The sequence below is a fragment of the Silene latifolia genome, chromosome 1, assembly GCF_048544455.1.
Source record: "Silene latifolia isolate original U9 population chromosome 1, ASM4854445v1, whole genome shotgun sequence".
Classification (NCBI taxonomy): Eukaryota; Viridiplantae; Streptophyta; class Magnoliopsida; order Caryophyllales; family Caryophyllaceae; genus Silene; species Silene latifolia.
In genome coordinates this window covers 34,721,757-34,741,814 of record NC_133526.1, presented here as the reverse complement: position 1 = coordinate 34,741,814, position 20,058 = coordinate 34,721,757, and the positions used below count along the sequence as shown (strand labels likewise).

General features: G+C 36.4%; 2 protein-coding genes across 3 annotated transcripts; both read right to left on the bottom strand.

Annotated features, from left to right (window-relative positions):
• Positions 1 to 6,680: 6,680 nt before the first annotated feature.
• On the bottom strand, positions 6,681 to 13,212 carry LOC141602941 (uncharacterized). Of its 2 annotated transcripts, XM_074422867.1 has the most exons (4): positions 13,122 to 13,212; positions 8,678 to 8,753; positions 8,436 to 8,511; positions 6,681 to 8,129 (listed from the first exon to the last, which is right to left on the bottom strand). In XM_074422867.1, the coding sequence occupies exons 2-4, from the start codon at positions 8,720 to 8,722 to the stop codon at positions 7,060 to 7,062; spliced, it is 1,191 nt and encodes a 396-aa protein (XP_074278968.1). In that variant the 5' UTR covers positions 8,723 to 8,753; positions 13,122 to 13,212; the 3' UTR covers positions 6,681 to 7,059. The 2 variants fall into 2 exon arrangements, with proteins under 2 accessions (XP_074278968.1, XP_074278967.1); XM_074422866.1 differs by lacking the exon at positions 13,122 to 13,212 and having other exon boundaries at positions 8,678 to 8,824.
• An 856-nt stretch (positions 13,213 to 14,068) lies between these two features.
• On the bottom strand, positions 14,069 to 19,193 carry LOC141602967 (dephospho-CoA kinase-like). Its single transcript, XM_074422868.1, has 4 exons — positions 19,065 to 19,193; positions 16,941 to 17,064; positions 15,139 to 15,284; positions 14,069 to 14,721 (listed from the first exon to the last, which is right to left on the bottom strand). Exons 2-4 carry the CDS (start codon positions 17,046 to 17,048, stop codon positions 14,271 to 14,273), a joined length of 705 nt encoding a protein of 234 aa, XP_074278969.1. The 5' UTR covers positions 17,049 to 17,064; positions 19,065 to 19,193; the 3' UTR covers positions 14,069 to 14,270.
• Between the last annotated feature and the right edge of the window lie 865 nt (positions 19,194 to 20,058).

The window sequence follows — 20,058 nt, the reverse complement described above, 5'->3', positions numbered from 1 at the left end:
TTACGAACTCGGGACAAGGAGATTTATTATTTAATTATGTGATATTTAAATAATAAATAATTAGAATTTATTAATTAATTGTTAATTAATTAATTTTATATGATATGTGTTTTTGTTTTGAAATGGAATTAATTAGCTATTTAATTTTTACAAGAGGTTGTAAAATTAGCTAAGTGGGATAATATTGACACATTGTATGTTGATAAAATGGTCTTATGATTACTTAATGGTTAAGTAGTTATTGGTAGTTAATTTGTATTATTTAAGTGTTAAATAATTAAATTAATATTTAATTATGTAAGATAATTAAATATAAGACTTATAAGCATTTGTGGGGCAAATGTCGAAAACCGAAATGGACTCAAATATGTCCACTTGACCGATTTTTTGAGAGGACAACAAGTGTCCATTAAGTGGCAATTTCCACTTAGTTTTGTTCCCCATTTTTGCCTATAAATACCCACTTAATCACACCATTTCTTATGTTTGGAAAAATTTGAAGAAAATTTGTTCTTTTTTGTGTGCTTTGGCCGGTTTACCTTCATCACCAAGAGACCAACTTTTCTTCTTATTTTGTTCATCATTTTCATCTTAAAACACATATAAAAACTAACTAATAATATTATCAAAGTAATAATATTAATTAGTACATCAAATATACAATTACAAGGTTACTACTATTATTAACTAGTTATTAATTTTAGTAGTATTTTGGGTTATTCTTGGGTGCCACCAAAGGAGATTGCCTATATTGGTAATTGGTGTTCTTGGAGGATCATCCATAGTTGCATAGCTCAAGAACTATAAAGGTAGGAGACCTTTATAGTGCCCATATTTAGCCTTATAGCAATGTAAGAAACTTTTGTCTTAAGATGGTTTAATACCATCTTTTATACATTTTATTTGCATGCATGTAGATTTAGACCACATTAAATTAATTTGTAATTTTAATATCATAAGATGAGTATTAATTTGGTCTAAATGACTAACACTTAAATCCTAATTACAAAGCCCAACTCGAAATAAGGTAAAAAACACGCATACAAGGTAAAACCTCTCAATCGAGTAGAATGAAACCACTCGATCGAGGATATATCCAGCAATTCCTCTCGATCGAACAGAAATGGGGTTCGATCGAGAACTTCTTGTATCAGCCCTATCGATCGAGCATCAGAACAGCTCGATCGAGTGAATCTTCGATGGATAAAGCATTCGATCGACTAAATAGTTAGTCGATCGAGCTATATTAGCACATAAGACTCCTTGGCGCCTTCCGAAGTCAGCTCAAGCGTCTTCAAGTGATGGTTTCCAAGCTCCGATTCCTTATTCTCCACAAATGCATGCAAATGAGACAAGTTTAGGCCCGGTTTTTCTCCTTTCTGGTCCGTATCTGCAATTTACACAAGACAAACAAAAGTAGACCATTCGGGGGTATTTGTAGCTAGATGCTACATAAATAGTATAGAAATGCGTGTAAAAATGAGGTAAAAACCTTATATAAAATACATGCATCAAATCTCCCCAAACCAAACCTTTTCTTGTCCCCAAACAAACTATGAATGCAACTAAAGACAACTAGCGGAACGGGACCAACTCATCAGCTACAAATCACCCACCCAAACCAATTTAATGCAACAACTAACAAAGTGGCAAGTGGTAGGTGCAAACGAATTAAATCAATGTTTCAAACTAGTGAACCGTCGACCTTGCAAGACTCATAAATATCGGACTCTCACGGGTCGCTCATCACTCAATTTATACACAGGGCGAGTATATATGTAGAAGATAGAAATAAGTAAAGACACTCACCTAACTCGACCTACAAGAACATGCATGCAGTTTAACATGAATAAAATCTCTACAACCGTTCATACGCATTCCAACCAACTAATGACCAAGACACATGCCGAGTACTTACATTTGGGTAAGTGAGGTAATGGGTAAGAAGGGGCTATAATGAATCTGGAAATGTGGAGTTAGCAGCCAAGCTAGCAACAATGGATCCAAACTAGAAACACATCCCAACTTCATACTCAATAAATTAATACAAATCGGTGCTACATTACAACACACAACTCTCTAACCACCATAAAAATTTTAACTCCCCATAGATACAAATAGAACATGGGAGGTAAATCACAACATATTAAACTTCAGCTCATGGTTTTTTCATAATTTTCTCTTTCTCTTTTTCTTTCTTTTTCAATTCTTTTTTTAATTCCACACATATTTTTTCTTTTCGTATTTTTCCTCTTTCCATTCCCTTCAACATTTCCTCCAATTTCGCAAATCGGATATATAACCAAACCGCAATGAAACATTCCAAACAGCTACTGATTACTAGCTCGGCTAGGGTAGGCATAAATATAGATTATAGCTAAACAGGACAAATTAGGCAATTTTGGCTATGTGAGGCTCATGGGTAAAATGAAATAAAGGGAACTGCCTCTCCTAACATGTGTCACCATCTACAGACCGAATGCATACAGGTATCAAGAAGACCAAATTCATGCTTATGCAAATTGAGGTTACATGTCTTATAGAGAGTACTACTCACATCCTATATGAAACTGGTCATGAATGTCACCAGTTTATTAAGCTCTAACCTCAGAATGTAATGTAGTTTGCCAATAAATGAGTCAAGTCTATTCGTTCAGAAAAGAAAAAAACAAAAAACTCGTAGATTATGCACATTACCATGCCAACAAAATGTCAAGAATATGCAAGGCAAGGGTAAAGACTCAAAGTAGCGTCAAAGTTCAATCGTTCCGACTCAAAATAAACGTGAAATTTTTATGATTTTTTTGAAATAAATAAATGCAATGCAAACATGCAGACACAGATATGGATGCATACCTCCCCAAACCAAACCGTACAATGCCCTCATTGTACCAAGAATAAGGAAAAGAACGCAAACTAAAGAGAAAAGGAGATTGGGAGTCTGAAAATTTACAAGACAACGTAGGGAGGGACCTCCCCAAACCGACCATGAACATGGGAGGTCATGGGTAGCCAGGCAGCATCACTTGGAGCGAAAGATAAGAGCTGGCTTGCGAAATGACTCGATCGAACTTATCAGGATGGGTCGATCGAGTGGAATTGGTGCCAAAAGAGCTCGATCGAGAAGATGGGATACTCGATCGAGAGAAGTGGGTTGGCAGAAGTTTTAGATCCAAGCAAAAGTTCTAGAGCAAAAGTATGAGAGAGTAGAAAGAGAGAGAGAAAAATGTCGAGGTCTCCCGAGATAAAGAAGAAGCCATATCACGTACTACTTAACCTAACTTAAATCCTAATTACAAAGCCCAACTCGAAATAAGGTAAAAAACACGCATACAAGGTAAAACCTCTCGATCGAGTAGAATGAAACCACTCGATCGAGGTCATATCCAGCAATTCCTCTCGATCGAACAGAAATGGGGTTCGATCGAGAACTTCTTGTATCAGCCCTATCGATCGAGCATCAGAACAGCTCGATCGAGTGAATCTTCGATGGATAAAGCATTCGATCGACTAAATAGTTAGTTGATCGAGCTATATTAGCACATAACACTCCTTGGCGCCTTCCGAAGTCAGCTCAAGCGTCTTCAAGTGATGGCTTCCAAGCTCCGATTCCTTATTCTCCACAAATGCATGCAAATGAGACAAGTTTAGGCTCGGTTTTGCTCCTTTCTGGTCCGTATCTGCAATTTACACAAGACAAACCAAAGTAGACCATTCGGGAGTATTTGTAGCTAGATGCTACATAAATAGTATAGAAATGCGTGTAAAAATGAGGTAAAAACTTTATATAAAATACATGTATCAATCATATGTTCTTCTCGACACCGAAAAAGGTAATAGCTGCTAGTTTATAATTATTCATATCATACACGTTTTTTACTTACGAAATTTATTAAAGGTAGTGAATGTATGTGTACTAATTGATTAAAGCTGACGTGAAGGGTGATTGCAAGGTGGCTTGTCGTCTGTCCTATTTACAGGGGAAACAAAAAGTTGTTGTTGCCAGGGGATACGTGTTCAATTACTACCGGCTTCAACAAGTTAAGGTTCATTGTATACCCTTTCGTCACAATTGCAGGAAAGTGGAAGTGTCCCAATTATATAAAGACGAGTATGGGGAAGTAAAAGTACCATTTCCTAATGAGGAGGTCACTTATTTGAAAGAAGCCCTAAGCTCTTATGTGCAATGGCCTGACAACCTCATCAATGTTGTCATCCCCGAGGTACCTATATGCAGACGTTAATTATTACTTGTTCTTTAAATAGATTAGGGTACGAATATTAACATATCGTAAGTACTTTAATCTTTACATTTGCAGAACTTAAGCAAAGCCATGATGGCAGCTAAAGCAATTACTACTACGTTAACGAAAGTTGTTGCAGTCAAGCCTGCTTATGATTCTTATTATGAATCGTGTGAATATAAGAAAAAGATGAAAACTGCTTCACTAAAGGCTTTGCACAACCTGGCTGTAAAGAGGTCACCTACATGGGATGTAGTCATGATTAACATTGAAAAGGAAGTTATGGGCGCAACTGATATAGCCATACTGGATCCGAAGCAACTGATGGAATTTGTCGACCTTGACAATTTTGATGCTGTTCACATTTTGATTTGGATGAAGTAAGTTTTATTAATAAAACTATTTAGTCATTTATATTTACGAATAATGATGTTTGTTTAAATTATCAATTACAATAACAATCTTCGTTCCATGTCGCGTAATAGGTACCTCAATAATCAGTTCGCTGAGTGGAAGGTCCCAATTCACGCCTACGGATTCTTGAGTCCTAAGGCGTTCTCTGTGCACAAAATTTCATACGAAGAACAAATCAATAGTATCGCTCGTCGGTTGATGTCGTCCAAAAAACTATGGCTTGCCCCCTACAATGAGAATATGTATGTATAGTACGTGATTATTGTAATACTACGGTTTTTTATGTCTGTGGGTACTCTATCGAGTGGGACTTACTCTGTCGAGTAAGTAGCTTTTTACGCAAAACAGTAGCTGACCTGATGGGTACTCGATCGACTACGTGTGTTGTTGGAAGTAATGCTAAGGCTAGCAATGTCGTCTAAATACATTGTATTAGAGAGATGCCTTCCATTACCTCGTAAAAGCATCTCACAACCACTTGCATAATTATAGCCATTAACTCCATGTTTATTGCCATGTTTATGGTGGAGTTATGCCATTATCTTTGTGATTATTATGTTAACTAATCACTATAAATATGAGAAGTGTAGTCATTTGAGATACACATCTTCCATATATCTCTACTACTTCTCTATGATAATTTTGAGCATATACCATATGAGTTCCAACTCCTAATGGTTGAGTACACAACTTTTAGGAGTGTTGTGTGACATTGGGGGACGACGCCTATATCGATTTGTACCGTAGTCGGGGCGATTTCGTTTCTCATTCAGTGGCCTCCATACCACGACACAACAACAAATATTCTCTAATTATATCTTCGCCCCTATAGTGATACTATATTTCCAACAATTGAGAAACGAAATTTTATCGCTATTATTGTTGTTGTGTTCATTATTTTTGTCATTGGAATTATTTCTATTGGCCAAAAATATTGTTCTTCGTGGATAAGAATCAGGCCACGGAGGGTGAGACAGCAGTTTGGTATTTTGGCCATAATTCGGTCTCTAGAGCTTTGTTTGAGGCGTGTAAGATGGCGTTGGAAAGCTAAGAAGAAGGGCTACAACTTTTTAGTTGAAGCCGTGAGCATATTCGGTCATCTACCATCCTTAAAATGGACAACAATGTCATGGTAGTATGTTGAAAGTTTTTATGAAAACTTGTAAAATAATGGTATTATCTATAATTTTATTGCTCAATTCCATTCTATTAGTTAAATAAGAATCTTGATTATGATAAATAAGAATCATAATTGATTAATTTTAAGAGAGAGAGAAAAAGAGATTTGTTATTTTTTGTGAAGGTTAAGGTATGGAAAATTTACGGTAAAAGTCCATAAAAGAGTAAAACGTGTCCATGAAAGACCAACTACGAAGATAATAAGTACTTCCTCTATTCAACTCCACTCTACCAATTTCATTTTCGTACACTATTCACAAGTGAGTATTCAATTTCAATTTTTTCTCAATACGTAAGTGAAAATTTATTCATGCGAGATCTTGTTTGATTCGTCTTTACGTTAAAAATATCTAACTTTTATAATTTTTGCAAATACGTAGCTAACGATATTTAGTGCGTAAAACATGTGTTGGCAAACGTGAAAAAGGAAAGTGGTAGAGTGGAGTTGAATGGAGGGAGTAGTTATTATGTGCGACCGTTGTACGGTGCGACAAGTAAAAAGTGATCATTTAACGATAAATAATGAGCATATTATATAAAAAAGTGACCGCTTTTAAAAAAGGTTCTTCTAATCAAAATTTAAAGTCGTCACCTTTGTCATATAAACTGATCATTTTTTATCCTAAATAATCACTTTATAAGTGGTTACACCATACAACGATTTTACACAATATAAGGATCACTTCTTTAGTTAAATTTCAGTTTCATTCATCTCAACAACTTTGGAATCTCGAGCAAACAAAAGCCGCAAACGCAAATTGTTGTGGAAACCAAACAGAGCAATACATGGCAATTCTCAACCATAAAGGCATAAAAGTAGAAGTGAAAGTAGAGAAGTGCAATGAAACATGTAAGAAAAACAAAGCTACTTCATTTCTTTACACATCAGAATAAGGAGGATACACGTCTGAAAATAGGAAAAAGTCAAATGCTGAGTGTATCATGTAGTCTACCAACTTGGCATATACCAACTTTTCTAACCACAACTGAATATCCTTCTCAGTTATACCTTACTAACCTAAACTACTAACTAATCAATAAGTACATATAAACTTTATAAACATTAAATTTAAGAATATACTTTTTTTTTTTACACATAATCATCACTTTGGTGCGTCACTTGTTTGTATATGTAAAACCGTCTTACCTAACATTGCCTATTACAGTAGGGATATTCTTGCGTAAGTACACACCAAATTCTGAAGGACCGACCAAAGTGATGCTACATCAGACGACACTGACTGGTATCTTCATTATAATGATGATCATCATAGTAAGACTCGCTGATAGGATAGGACGGTGGAGGTGGTGGTGGACCATGCATCATGGGATGTGGTGGATATGCATAGGCATAGTATGGCGGTGCATAATATGAGCTACTAGTGCTGGGTTGTGCCATACTGTAACTGACCCCTAACTGTGGTGGTGGGGGAATGGGCCGTGGATATGGGTAACTTGGCTGATTTATAGGCCCAAAATTATCCATAGGCCCAAAATTATTCATAGGCCCACGACATGGCTCATATGGCATACCCTGATGATTTGGCGGCCCAAGATTGACTGCTTCCATGGGTCTGCTTGGGTCCATCGGAGGCATTGCAGGAAGTGGGACTGATGTTGGTACAGGTTCATGTGTTCCTGCAGCAGGCATTGATGGTAATTCTACTGTTGGTCCAGGTGCACCAGCAGGTGCTTCTGTAATCACGGGTGCTTCTGTAATCACAGGTGTGGGCCCAGGTCCAGGTGCACCAGCGGGTGCTTCTGTAAGCACGGGTGTGGGCCCAGGCTCAGCTGCCGGTGGTGGTGCTGTCATTGATGGTGGTGGTGGCACCGAGTTGTCATTGATTGCAGGATTACCATCCTGCGCCTGTCCCTGTTCATGTCCTTGTCCCTTGTTTTTCTTTTTCTTCTTTTTGCCATCAGTACTACCTTCACTGTTATTTACCTCAACTTGGTTGCCGTTTCCTAACTCTGGTGGCTTTCCACCATCGAGTAAAGGAACATTAGGATCATTTTCCGGGGCACCAGATTTATCAGTTGAACTGTTCTGTGTGCTTCCGTCAGCAGACTTCACATTTTCTTGATTGTCTATCTTCTCTGTTTTTGGACCCTCGCTTTCCTTATCCTTGATCGCTGGCAAGTCCTGTAGCTTCTCTTTCCTATCAGAAAAGTCTGGCCATAGTTCGGCTGGTTTACCAGATTTCGACAGTCTCTTCAGAAGGGTCTTTGCATCTATGTTGCCAGTAACTATAACCTTATGCTGCTGAGCATCAATTGTTGTCATATAAACACCTGCAGAATTTTGAAATATTGAGGACCCTCCGAAGTGAAATGACTCACTAAACTCCCTAATGCTTCTTGCGTCGTGAAGACGTGAACCAACAGACTTTTATCAAAAAAAGATATCGCCTCTCGTGTTTTTAATAGAGTTAAGGCTGCGTACTTCTACTATAAAATACTCGCTACACATGCATAAAATCAGGAAATAAAATAATACGGAGTAATTTTAAGACGTGTCATGTGCAACACAAGCAAGACTGAACATCAGATATGAAAGAAGAAACTAAAAAGGAGATAACAAGGGAAGTAGACAGTTACCATCAATCTTCTGCAGGATTTTCTTCACTTTCTTCTTGCAACCTTCACAGTGAATTGGGACTCTTAAGGTCCATGTCTGTTAAGAAAGATTACATATTATTACACAAGTTACTAAATCACTTCGAAGTCCTACAAATTTATTACGTACGTACTATCATAGGACCGTCTTACCCAAAACACGACAAAGGAAGATAAGAAAGCATATTTAAAAGTTTGGAGCCATGAGAATTGAGTGCAAATACCTGGTATTGTAAAGAGCCAGGATGGTTATCAGGTGGTGCAGCCATATTGCAGGAGTTGAAAGAGGGTGAAGAAATGCTGTGCAGGATTAGCAGAGAATATGGTTAATGCAGGAGAGATTAGTGAATGCACATGTACATTAAAAGACTGAAATAAGTAGAGGTTAAGGGAATGAAAAGTAGGAGCAACAAAGCAGAAAAAGACAGGAGATGGGCTAAGCAAACACAAGACTAGTGGGAAATTTTATTGTCAACTTTTTGGAAATAGGATTGTAAAAGGGGTCCGCAGTCCTATGTTACTTTGGAGTTGATTAAAGTATGTCCTGGTTTTTTTCAAAAATTAACATTCATGCTATAGAAAATACAACTAGTCACATGTGTAGGTTAGTTACTTTTCTTATGGTAATAATTCTGAAGTTAGTGGTGGAACCTGTTATTCTGACACTTCACTTAGCTGCCGTGTCGCGTATCCGACCCAATACCGACACTTCGACACATCACTTTAGACCAAAAAATTGAAAGCTTCGCACAAAATAGCCATTTCCGACGTGTCAGACATGATCCCCATGTCGGAGAGTCGGGGTAACACAGGGTGGAACCCTAAAAATTTGAGAGAAAACAGTAAGATTTGAGTTTAATAGGCCAAAAAAACGAGTACACGAGTTAAAAGTATTAGTCGTATCATGTATTTACTCGGAGGATGCCCTTAGGAGTATCTTCCTCTGTCACAGTCTTGTTTGAGGTATTCTAAGATAATACTCGAGGTCAAACGAAGCATGGCGATCTTTAATAGGAAGCACCCACACTTCTATCACTAATCAGAAAATCGTGATGGTAAGACGAAAGCTCCAAAACTTCTTGAACAGTTAGCTACAACGCAGTATTCGAATATGAAGAAGGGACTATAAGCAACTCCATTCGTAGGGTCTTTGTAACATTCATTACAGATTACAAGGCTCAATAAAGTAGACGAATTATGTTACATTTATAATAATAGTTTATGTGAAACAAGGCATATATTATGGACACAAAAAACTGATACAGATTAAGAAAAGCATCACATTTCAAATTTCAATATAAGATGTTATAAAAGGTAGGAAACTTGGGAAATGTATTGCTAGTACCAGTTATGAATGGGCTCATGCGTGAAGGGAAGCATAAGCACGTGGGTTGAAAAATATTAGTACAAAAACAGTACAAACTAGGCTGACCCATAATGCAACATTACCCGACATGCCACAATAATATGCGCTTCAATGGGTTCACTAATGACAGCCTGACACAATAACACTTCAAAGTTACAATCAAATCTTCCAAATGCAAAACCACCAGCAATAAGATGCACAAAAACTCATATGAAATTGCTATATTTATTTCATATTTGTGTTAATAACTTGGTGCTTTATGGTCTCAACTCTTCCAAATGCAAAACCACGGTCTCAACTCTCAATAGCTCCTGCAAATTGAGGGTATTGGAGGTCGTATATGTGCAGCCTCTCTAAGTCCATAGTCGATAAAAATCAACTTAAGCTACTCTTTTTTTAAAGAGAAACTGTTGAAATGGGGTAATATCTGACTCCTATAAGATATACTAACATGTCGATCAAGGAACAAGCTTTATTATCTCAGATGTTTTTGACAAAAAATATTGATGTTTCTGGCAAAAGTTAAAGTATCTATTTCACCAAACTCAAAGTAACTTCCACACACCTTTAAGTGTTTATCACCACACTGATCTATAAAGAAGACTAATTCAACTGACTAACACATTTTATTAATTCCACCATGCTCTCTAAAGCAAAAGAATAGTACAGTATGACTTCATTTAAACTAAAATCTTCCAAGTAATTATCATAGTGAAGTCAGATGAGGATAATAATAGTTGCCATTCTCAAAATGGAAATCGAACTACTTTCCACCTCCAAAAACCACAAGACCTATGACACTAAGCTTCGAAAACTAAGGAGCTTTGAAATGAATGATAGGTCACAAATTCGAATCCCCATTTCCATTATACTGTGCCACCATTGTAACTTATTTGAAAAAAAAAAAAAAGAAAAAAAAAACTCCGGTTGAAAATAATTTTGGATCGAGAAACACACAGAGTTTCTGTGACATGGTAAAACCTAGAAAAATGTGTGCAGACGAGCCGTGATTTCTAATCCATTTACCATTGTACTTCGTATATAGCTACTCAAGTACAGCAGTAAGAAGCATTTCTCGCATTATTCTGCCCTACTTTACTAATATATTACTTCCTCCATCCTAATCATTTGTTTACCTTTGATTAAAATACCCCTTACAAAGAATATAAAAAATAAACAAATGATTGGGACGGAGGGAGTATTAGTTAGATATTATAAAGACTATAAAAGTATTACAGAAATGATGATTGTGTAGGGGAGTAAAATAAATTTAAAAAATCAAACACCAAGAAATTTAAAGCAAGTTGAAAAAGATGAAAAGTGGAGAAAAACCACCTTAGGCAGTAAAGTCTTTGAAGGCTATTAATAAAGTATTTGACATTATTAGATTTAGACAGGACAACCAATTATTTTTATTTTTCTCCTTTGTAGCAAAGTCACTTTTTCTAAGGTTAAGCAAACAAGTATAGCACTTTACAGTCAGTAATTACTTAGCTGGAAAGGATTTCAGGATTAGAGGCTGAGACAAAAGACTACTTGAAAGTTGAAACAATCCAAACCTCACATCTGTTACTCAGAAAAGAGAAAACCCCAGCATTAGTCCTAAAGGATTGATTAGCCAATTCAATCAAAGTGCCAAATACTGGAAAATTGGTCACTTTTGTTGACAGCTTTACCCTATGACCTACGTTGCTCGAACTCTTCAGTATTACCTTGACTGTGTTAATGGGTAAAACACTCGGACATTTCATTTTAGACCAAAAACATGAGCTTTTTTCCATAAAATAGCCGAATCCGACACTTGAACACACACCCATGTCGATACTTCTTACCGAGTCGAGTCGGAGCAATATAGGCTTTACCCTTATTTTAAAAGATGTACTGATACTACCCTTGGTCTTATGAGTAACTGACTACTAATTTTAACTAGTTATTTCTATTAGTCAATCATAATTCACAACCAAAAAAGAAAAGAGCAATTTTGTGAAAAGTACTGATTCAAAAATCGAATCTTCGGAGTCCTTCACGGCTTCACGGGAAAGAAGAGAACTTTGCTAACAGTTCTATGATATTAATTTTCACAACCTATTGATTTGACTATGGCTGGAATTATGCCAGAAGATACAAGAAAAGGCCAGGTGATATTATGCCAGAACTAATTTTTACAATCCATCCATGGGGAGAACCGCTCCCAAAGGTTCAACTAACGAACGAGGGAGCCAAAACATCAATTTGAGAGTGCGAGATCTCATCACAGAATAGTTCTACCTAATCTTATGAGGAAGAATGTTAGTGGATTGTACAAATCATCTTCCACAAAAAAAGACGCATTAAACTAACATGATTTCATTCTGAAAATTACACTAATACATGACAAGTAGATATAGGCTAATAGCAAGCAGAAGCAACAAGTAATAATGTAATATTGCAATAGAAAAGAGTTTTTCTGGTCTGTCAACAAAAACCGCAACATATTTGCAGATCCAGGTGGTGGCTACGTCTGAATACACCACTCAAATCTTTTCAAAGATAACATTTTATTTGGGATAACAAAGGGTTAGGCATACAGCATACTAAAAGACAAAATGCATGAATAAGCCATTTTTGGGTGCTAATATGAGTCAATTATCAACTCATATCCCACCACAAAAAAGTTCAATGCTTCTCGCAGTCATAGCTTGATGGCTACAAAATTTGGACTACAATAGAATAAATCAAAATGATTCACTAAATTGTCTTATAGTGTGTGAAGTACTAGTTGACTAATGCAATTCTCGATCGCTATGGTCACCTGGAAACAATCTTTGTGTATTTCCGGTATATGGGTTAGATTGCGTACAAACCCGACTTCTAGCCAGGTGCAGGTGCCTCAGAGGCACTGATTAATATTTTTTCGTCGTTTTTATGTGGTGGCTGTTGATGGAAATCAGATATGCCACCACAACGCTAATATAATTAAAACAATGGTCAGTTTCTACGTAGATGCACGCATGCAGCCATAATTAATAGTAGTATATTGCATCCCACCTTAGAAGTTCCTGCACTAACTACGCAACTTATGATAAGTTCTAGTGCATAACTTTACAAAATAAGACAACTATCAAAAGCAGCCAAGAGAAGACAAACTCTTCTTTGATAGTGAACATCATATTCATCAACTGAATAGCTGAACTATCATACAATTTGTAAAGAAATCCAAATTATCATGCAAGCAATAAATTAATATTTATGATGAGAAGGTCCTACAGTAAAATCATTTAAAATAGGGAGAGTAATCAATCAGCTGAGAAATGAAGCGCTACCTTGAATACTCCAGTTTCTTTCTTCTCCGCTGCCAATTACTATGCTAGAATTCAATCAAATTCACTGATTCACATCCAAAGTACTCCGCAAGAGATTGTCCATTTGTCCTGACACAAATTGCACGACGAAGAAATTCAACATATGTGCTTAAGAATTAGTATGGTTTATGGTACGCAGCATATTTCAGCCTTGTATGTCAGTCAGATAGGTTACCTGACAGTTTAGCACTCAGTTGTTGCTGGAGCTTGATGTTTCCCGAAATCGCATCTGACATCAACATAGCTTAACTGTAATGAAAGCTCATGAAAAAGAAAGTTGAAAACATTGATTCTATCATCACCACATCCTTCAATGTAAGCATCTAAAATTGATGTCAAGGGTAGTGCTGTAGTGGTACAAACGAAGGTACTCCAGCGAAGGTACTCCGTATATGACTATTATAGACCCTAGTCTCTCGAAAATGAACACACTAATTTGTTTCAGAACTTTTCATCAAGCAAAATTAATCATCAACTTGAAACCTTAAAATCATCTGAGTGCACAAACCAAACTCAAGTACATAAGCAATTCCTCTCACTCTACTCCTATGGGTCCAATAGTTGAACAAAAAGCCCAAGTTTAACCAAGGGGAATAGCCTTGCAGAACACCAGGAAATGAAAAGAAACATTGAAAATGCATCCCCAAAATACCCCACTAGTTCTACCTTTTCACTTAAGATAGGAGGTAAAACGACCTAGTTGTTTCCATACTTCCATAGCAGCACGCCAGCACTAGCTAGCCATTGCAATGGAGAATGAGCTAGCTCTTCCAGGCAGCTTAACAGGCAGTTCACATGGAGAACCATGGCTCCTTTACTCCGAAAACCCAAATAACCACAGAAAAGATGATGAAAACCAGGAAATGATAATTATTAAAAAGAAAAACCACAGAAAAGACAAATACGCGAAATCTAATAAGTAGTTCTCATTGAAACACGATTCTGCTTGCATAAAATAAACATAGTTCACTTTTGTCCACTCAAGGGAGCAGAGAAGAAAGCCTTCACCAACTACTGAGTTGAAACTTTGCTATATTTAAGAAAAATACACAGCATTCGAATTGCACACTATTTCCGAACAAAAGAACAATGGGGCCAAAGAACAAAAGACTACAAGCCGTCACATTTATATACTCTTTTGGCCATAAGGACACCTAGAACAACGAAAGCAATAGCAGAGAAGACTCCTTGTCTAGAAAGCATGAACTCACTCCAGGTTAAAGGTCGGGCAACTACGCGCAGCACATTCTGGAATTGTTCATTCAAATCCTCAAGTGATCCAGTGTTATCAATGACAATGTCTGCTCTACTTCGTTTGGAATCTAAGGACATCTGAGCATTAATTTTGTTATGAGCTTCGTCCTCAGTTATTCTATCTCTAGCAACCAATCTCTTTAGTTGAGTTTCACTATCAACCCATACAACTATATTGGGCTTGGTCCATTTGTCCATTTTGGCCTCAAATAACAGTGGGATGTCAAGAACAATAACCTTGTGCCCCTTCAACCACAGCTTCACAATCTCCTTGAAAATGCCAGAAGAAATATGTGGTGCCAATAACCTGAAGCATACCAAACCAAAAATTAACAAATAATTTGATTGTTCAAAATAGTAGCAGGCACGCTCAAAGATACAATCTGTGCTAAAACCAAAAAATATAAAAATTATGAGGTCCCATGCCCGAAGGCAGGAAAATTGTAATTGTTGTTTTGGGGATGGGAGCAGATCAATCATCTATTGATGATATAAGGACAGGAGCTATAAACAATATAGCAACAAGCAAGGTAGACTACAAATAAAAATGCAAGGGCGAAAGTGTTTGGGGCTTCTGAGGAGGATGAAGAGTAAACTTAAACTTTGGCAATGTGTAGCATTTGAAGAGACAGAATTACGAACACGATCTTCACAGTACAAGCAGAATGGCAAGCATCTCAATGAAAAGACCTTTTATTTTGACGCTGTAGAAAAAATTCCCGACCTATTTAGTAGCTGGCGCTTTTCTGGATCAGAGAAAACATTTCTCCCCAACTTCGGTCTATCAACTTCTCCGTCAGGCTGTAAAATGTCATCCCCAAATGCCTTCACAACCTTTTTCCATCCTGCTGTGCCTTTCTTCAATGCATCCTGGAAAAAAGAAACATGAAACAAAAAACACATTAAAAAAACATCACAAGCTTTTTAGATATATTAAAAACTTAAGAAATTATCAAGTCTAATAAGCAATTATGTGGATTACTATTGAAGTATTGAGGGTAGGAAATACAGATAAACACTGCACCTACAGCAGTATAGCACTCACGATTTTTTCTCAAGGATGATAGTCAACATACAACGAAATGGTCAAAAATACTCTAAAGAGGAGAAGCTTGAAAAAGCATTGTCTTTCACATAACGATGTCAACTCATCAATCTATGTGACAGGTTAATGATAGTCCGACTCTTCAAATTCCCTCGTGTACCTGTGTCTGACACTCGACACTTGGGCATGTGTATGACATTTAGACTCTTCATTATAAGCCAAGCGGATTTTTCATAAAAGTAGCCGAGTCCGACATTTAAACACAGACCCATATCGGATACTTCTAAACGAGTCTGAGTAACATAGTTATGAAGCAACAGGTTTCTGAAACAGCAGGTTTCTGCTTTACTTCAGGTCAAGGTTGCTACCACATCACATTAGGGTTGCCTTATTTGTAGTACGTCTCAATAAGAATTCATAATACATAATATATAATACAGGCACACAAAATGAACTTAATAGAGCATTTGATTCATATACTTTGATAAAACTCATGAGACAAATAATGTACACAATACACGAGGTGTATGCGGTTCATTGAGGTCAACAGTCTCATCAGATAAAATGAAAACCAGAATCCAAGCAAACTTAACAAAAGCCAAAAGTGGGCACCAAAATCAATAGGTGAGAAAAATAGATACCCGTCTCACACTTGCCCTAAGTGCGGAGGACATGGGGACGTGGAGGTGGGTAGTGTAATAAATGAGTAGGCGGACAGGAGTAAATTTAACATTATAACAGTCTCGTCTCTATCTAGCTTGGCCCATGCCCACCAGCTGCCCTAGATGAGGCTTCTTAAAACTAACCACATTGCCAGATGGTAGAACATTTTTGGACATCAGAGACTATGATAAATCTTGTTACTGCAGCATACTGGACTGGATAGGCCATGTACATAACAAAGTTTATTACCCTCCACATTTTCCAGATCGTGGTACCGTGCATATGATATAAGGGCAAATCCCATGACTAAGATTCGCTATATATGTGAGAGGCAAATTCTAGACTACAGGGATACTAAAAAACCTGATCAGTGTTGCTTTTCAACCAAAGTTAAACTGATTCCAGTACCATGCCTCAGCAAAAAAGATACAGTAAGACATTACAGTTGAGTTAAAACCTAATAAGTTACTCAACTGGGGCCAATCTGCATGCATCATTAAGAACTGACTTTTAATGTAAGGTCAATCTTTATTGGGCAAAATCATTCTTCTTTACCAAGAGCCCTTGATTATAATTGCCAAGAAAAACCACTTCAACAGAAAATCATAGTACCATAACAAAATAATCCTTCAAGTTCAAACTTTTATGTTTCCTATGTGAATTTTCATAAACAGTACTAATATTCTGAAGTACTCACTAGTCACTACAGATATACCTAGATCAGAGTCTCAGAGATGCAACTAATAAACATATCTGAAATATAAAAATATAAAATTGAGGAGAAAGGGGAGATGGGAGAAAGGAAGAGGGTGGAGTACCCGAGCAACAAGGTCGGCATCGACAACAGGAATGGAGTGGGCTTTAAAAAGATTGGAGACGGTACTTTTCCCAGAAGAAATCCCACCTGTTAACCCCACAATCCTCATTTCTCTATATACGCACCTATGAGAAGAAGAAAATGAACAGCAATGTTAGCAGTTGAAGCCTTGAAGGAGAGAGAAAAAGATATATGGATATTTTTCTTAAAAAAAAATAGGAATCAAAATTTGGGAACAATAGTCAACACACAGTTTATAATGCAACCATCCAAAAAAAAAGTAGTACATTCGTCACAAAAGCCTATACAACATAGCTACTATACACTCAAGTGACTCAACTTAATGACTTTTGAACTAACATATCTACAATAACAAACAAAGCAACGGCCAACTTCTATGACAAACACCTGAAGAAGAAATCATCAAAAGCCAAGTAACACCACCCCCATCTTCTAAAATCCATTTAGTAGCGCATATAATTTTCTTGTTCTTAAACTTAGTAAGACAATGCCACAATTCACAATCACACGGACATATAGCATGTGTAAAGGTGTAAAACTTATAATGTAATGAAATTAACTCTTCATCTTAGATTGTAATACTCGGAAAACTTAACTCATACACTGCTCAAAATAAAATTAACTCAGTACAAGCAATTGCGAGTTTGCGACATGTCACTAGTCGAATTACACCACAAACATAGTTACTCTCACAAGTCTATGTTTCATTCAATGGGTCGACAAGATCAATGCATATCACTTGTATAATCAAGCAAAATAAAGGTAGGGTAGAAGCATATAATCATAGGATAACACAGACGGCGCATTACATTCAAACTACAATAGGGTAATAGCAAGCAAAAACTTCTCAATACAGAAGTAGGGCATGCGTGGATTGGGGGTAATTGTGAGGGGGTAATGGAGGAAAAATACAAAGGAAAGGAGGAGGTAGCGGTGATAGTGGAGAATAGAGGAAGGATATGAAGATAGACAAATAACTACCCTCTAAAAAAGTTAATAGGTACCCACCGCCCCAAGGGTAATTCCTCAACCACCCCTTCATCCTTTGCTTCACCACTCCCTATTTTACATTCACAAATCACAAGCATCATTTTTTTTTCCATTCTCCATCTTAATTGTATCCAGTAGACTAACAGTTGGCATGTTAGAGCCCACCCAACGGAATAATATTAGCTCCGGTTAGACTAAGTTGCGCTTCTCAGTCTTACTACTATCTTATTGAACAACTTATTCCATTACAAAAACTAAAGTTTAGATCGCTTTGGGATCCATTACCCCATAGCCCATAATAGTACCCTTAATCCACGAGAGAGCCCTATGTAACAAATGAAAGTAGGTGGTGTAACTGCTCATCCCTTAGGTGCAACTCAATCAAAGAATTAGAGTATACATAATCACACGCACCCTAGATGAACCATATAATTAGGAAAGGATCACTTGATTCACTACAGAATTACATAATCTGCTGCTACTTCGACCAAGCGTATGAGTATAAAAAATGTTAATCCCAATTGTATCGAACACAATTCGTCAAGTCCCGCTTAAAACTAAAATAAATATTACTCCCTCCCATTCAAAATAAACCTCCCTATTTCCTTTTCCGTCTATTCACAATAACCTCCCTATTTCTTTTTTTGGTAAGTGTTTGTGTGGTCCAAATTTAATTGTATGGTGGGATAGTGTATTTGTGTGGTTCAAATTTAATTATATGGTGGGGTATTGTGTTTTCTTAATATTTGTGCCAAAATGAAATGGGAGGTTTATTGTGAATGGGAGGGAGTAAAAAAAAAAAAAAAAGTAAACAAATGAAGGAGACGGAGGGAGTATTAGTATAAACATTGTGATCAACTAAAATAAAAGAAGGCTGCCACTGTAGCGTAGAATTAGAACCCAGCAATATGTATTCATCCTCAATGTCATACCGAATTTCTGATAAAACTATTTCATCCCAAGTCAATCCGAAAACTCCCACTTAATAGTCAAATAAATATTCATAATAATTACTGTTAATAATTAAAAAAAAAACTGCGTCGTTATGAATTAACAACAGACAAGGAAAGCACACAAACACACAGAAAAAAAAATGAGCAGCGTGAATTAGTACCGAAATAATTGAGAAGGAATTGCGAGGCTTGAAGTTTGGAGATGGTGATAGTCAACAGTGTGTTATTTGGGATGATGGTGGGTTAGGAATTTAAGATCGTCGTGTGGGCCAACAGAAACAAGGTAAGGTAGCTAGTCGGTCCATATATGAATAGTTAGTCTTTTGTTTAAGACGGAATCTCTATTTTAGATCTTAAGAGAGGTCAATCAATCAATACACATATATAAAGCAGAAACTTTTTGAGCGATTTTAGAGTTCGAGCGATTTTAGAGAGTCCAACTTTTTTAGAAATCCTAACAAAAGTAGATTTCGAAAAAAATTAAATAAATAAAATTATCCTAATAAAAGTAGATTTCTTAGTATTTAAAACAACTTTTAATAAAATTATCCCAATATAAGTAGATCAAATATATTTTAATAAAATTATCCTAATATAAATATAAAATTATCAAACAGATAATTGAAATTCATAATAATAGTTCAAGTTATCGTATTTATTTTCCCCACTTACGGTCTCATACATTTTTATTTTGTATTCTCGCATCAAAATTCAAGAAGCTGGCGGATAAAAGATGAATTTATTTTATTAAAGTGTTATGTTAAGATGATGTAGTGTAATGTTACACGAAATATGAGTTACGATTTTATCAAAAATGTAATCACTAAATAATCATTGGAGTGTGTGTATAGAAATCATAAACATAAATGCCTCCATATACATTCAAGTTATCAATACATAAAACATTTCACTAATCTATATATGTTACTATTTTTGTTTAACTAATTTACTTTCTATAAGAATGTGGAGATCATTAGATGGAGGAATGAAACCGAGAAAAACTGAAGTAGAATTTGAGGGTTTAAACAACTCAAAGCTTTTGTGTAACAATGGAACAACTCATAGTGTTATTCATATGATGAATCAATGATCGATTCTAGACTCACGCATTAGTAGGTGCTAAATACTCAAAATACACTATGTAACTAATTATAT